Raw genomic sequence first — 1632 nt, 5'->3', positions numbered from 1 at the left:
ATCTACTTACCACACAAGGTACTAAGATAGATGTGTGTTATTGGTTTCATCTACTTACCACACAAGGTATGAGATAGTTGTGTTTTTCCTGTTCGGAACTCTCCAAACGCTTCTGTAATTGCCATACTTTCAATACCACCACCTAAAAGCTTACTGGAGAATATGATGAGATATCAGTTAGTATTTGATGTGTCAAAGAATACTGTAGGATAACGAACTCGGATATATATATATATGGAAAACAACAGCTTTGAATGTGAATCACCTATTTTTCATTAACAACAGTGAGGCATTGTATTCCAAGAGAAACATCCTTGTATATTACAATGTGCACCCCACACATTTTTTATAAACAAATGTAACAATGCTAAAATAATAAATAAAAACTTGGGATATATGTATCACGGATTTACCGACTTTGAAAAATGTATGGAAAACTCACTCACCAAGGATAACTCAAAACTGTAAGTTTCTTAGTTATTGAAAGACAAACCAATGCAGTTCATCCTGTGGTCCAATATATTGTGTACTTACTCGAATTCCTGGCTTCCTGTGGTAATTTTAAAAACTTGTTTACGCTTCTCACACACTTCAAAAGCTGTCAAAAAGCTAGGTTCCTAAAAACAAAAGGAAGGCCACTAAGCTAGGTGATAGGTACGAATTATCATGTAACTTGGTCTCATATTTGATGAATGGTTAAAGAAGCTTCCTTCGTGAATAATTTTAAATAGTAGTTCAACTATTACATTTGATATGTGCCTTCTGTATTATTAATATTAAAACAGTTTTAATCAAACAGTTAATATTTTGAATCTTTCGTTATCACCTTTACTGTGTTTTAAAAAAAGAAAACTTTCCGGGAGTATTTAGTTGCTATTTAATATAATATATGAGTGTATTATGTTTTTCAAAGTACATCTTTAGTGAATAAATTCAATATTTACCCCAAGTTTAGACGCAACGTCTTTGATTTTTTCTACCTTGGCCTCTGATAATCCTTTTATTGCACAAAGTCTTTTTTTTGTGGACATTAGAATACCCTTGAAAGAAACCAGGTGAAATCATTAAATTAGGCTTAATTAAATAATTTTGTCTCAAACATAAATCAACAATTTTTTTATGAGTGACCGAAACTAAACAAATTTTCAATTATTAAAAACCTGCGAAGTATTAATAAAACTTGTGTATAGTATCTAGCACAGAAACAATACAGTAGAAAAACACCTGCCCCCCAGTGGCACAGCGGTATGTCTGCGGACTTACAACGCTAGAAACCGGGTTTCGATACCCGTGGTGGGCAGAGCACAGATAGCCCATTGTGTAGCTTTGTGCATAAATTCAAACAAATATAGCGTTTCTACAATATGATTATAAGAAAAATTCTATCAATTTCTTTTGATAATTTATGATTGGTAAACAGCCGAGACCCGTTACTATATAATATTTATGATTGGTAAACAGCCGATACACGTTACTATATAATATTTATGATTGGTAAACAGCCGAGACCCGTTACTATATAACATTTATGATTGGTAAACAGCCGAGACCCGTTACTATATAACATTTATGACTGGTAAACAGCCGAGACCCGTTACTATATAACATTTATGATTGGTAAACAGCCGATGA

General features: G+C 32.9%; 1 protein-coding gene across 1 annotated transcript; it reads right to left on the bottom strand.

Annotated features, from left to right (window-relative positions):
- Window positions 1–58: 58 nt before the first annotated feature.
- LOC111084586 (meiotic recombination protein DMC1/LIM15 homolog) lies at window positions 59–1040 on the bottom strand (the record flags this gene model as incomplete). The annotated part of the gene is made up of 3 exons (XM_022381255.1): window positions 59–153; window positions 535–617; window positions 945–1040. Coding segments are annotated over 3 exons (274 nt in total), but the record flags the coding sequence as incomplete, so codon positions are not given.
- Window positions 1041–1632: the final 592 nt, after the last annotated feature.

This window comes from Limulus polyphemus, unplaced genomic scaffold (assembly GCF_000517525.1).
Source record: "Limulus polyphemus unplaced genomic scaffold, Limulus_polyphemus-2.1.2 Scaffold81311, whole genome shotgun sequence".
Taxonomy (NCBI): domain Eukaryota; kingdom Metazoa; phylum Arthropoda; class Merostomata; order Xiphosura; family Limulidae; genus Limulus; species Limulus polyphemus.
This window is presented reverse-complemented; position numbering and strand designations above follow the sequence as displayed.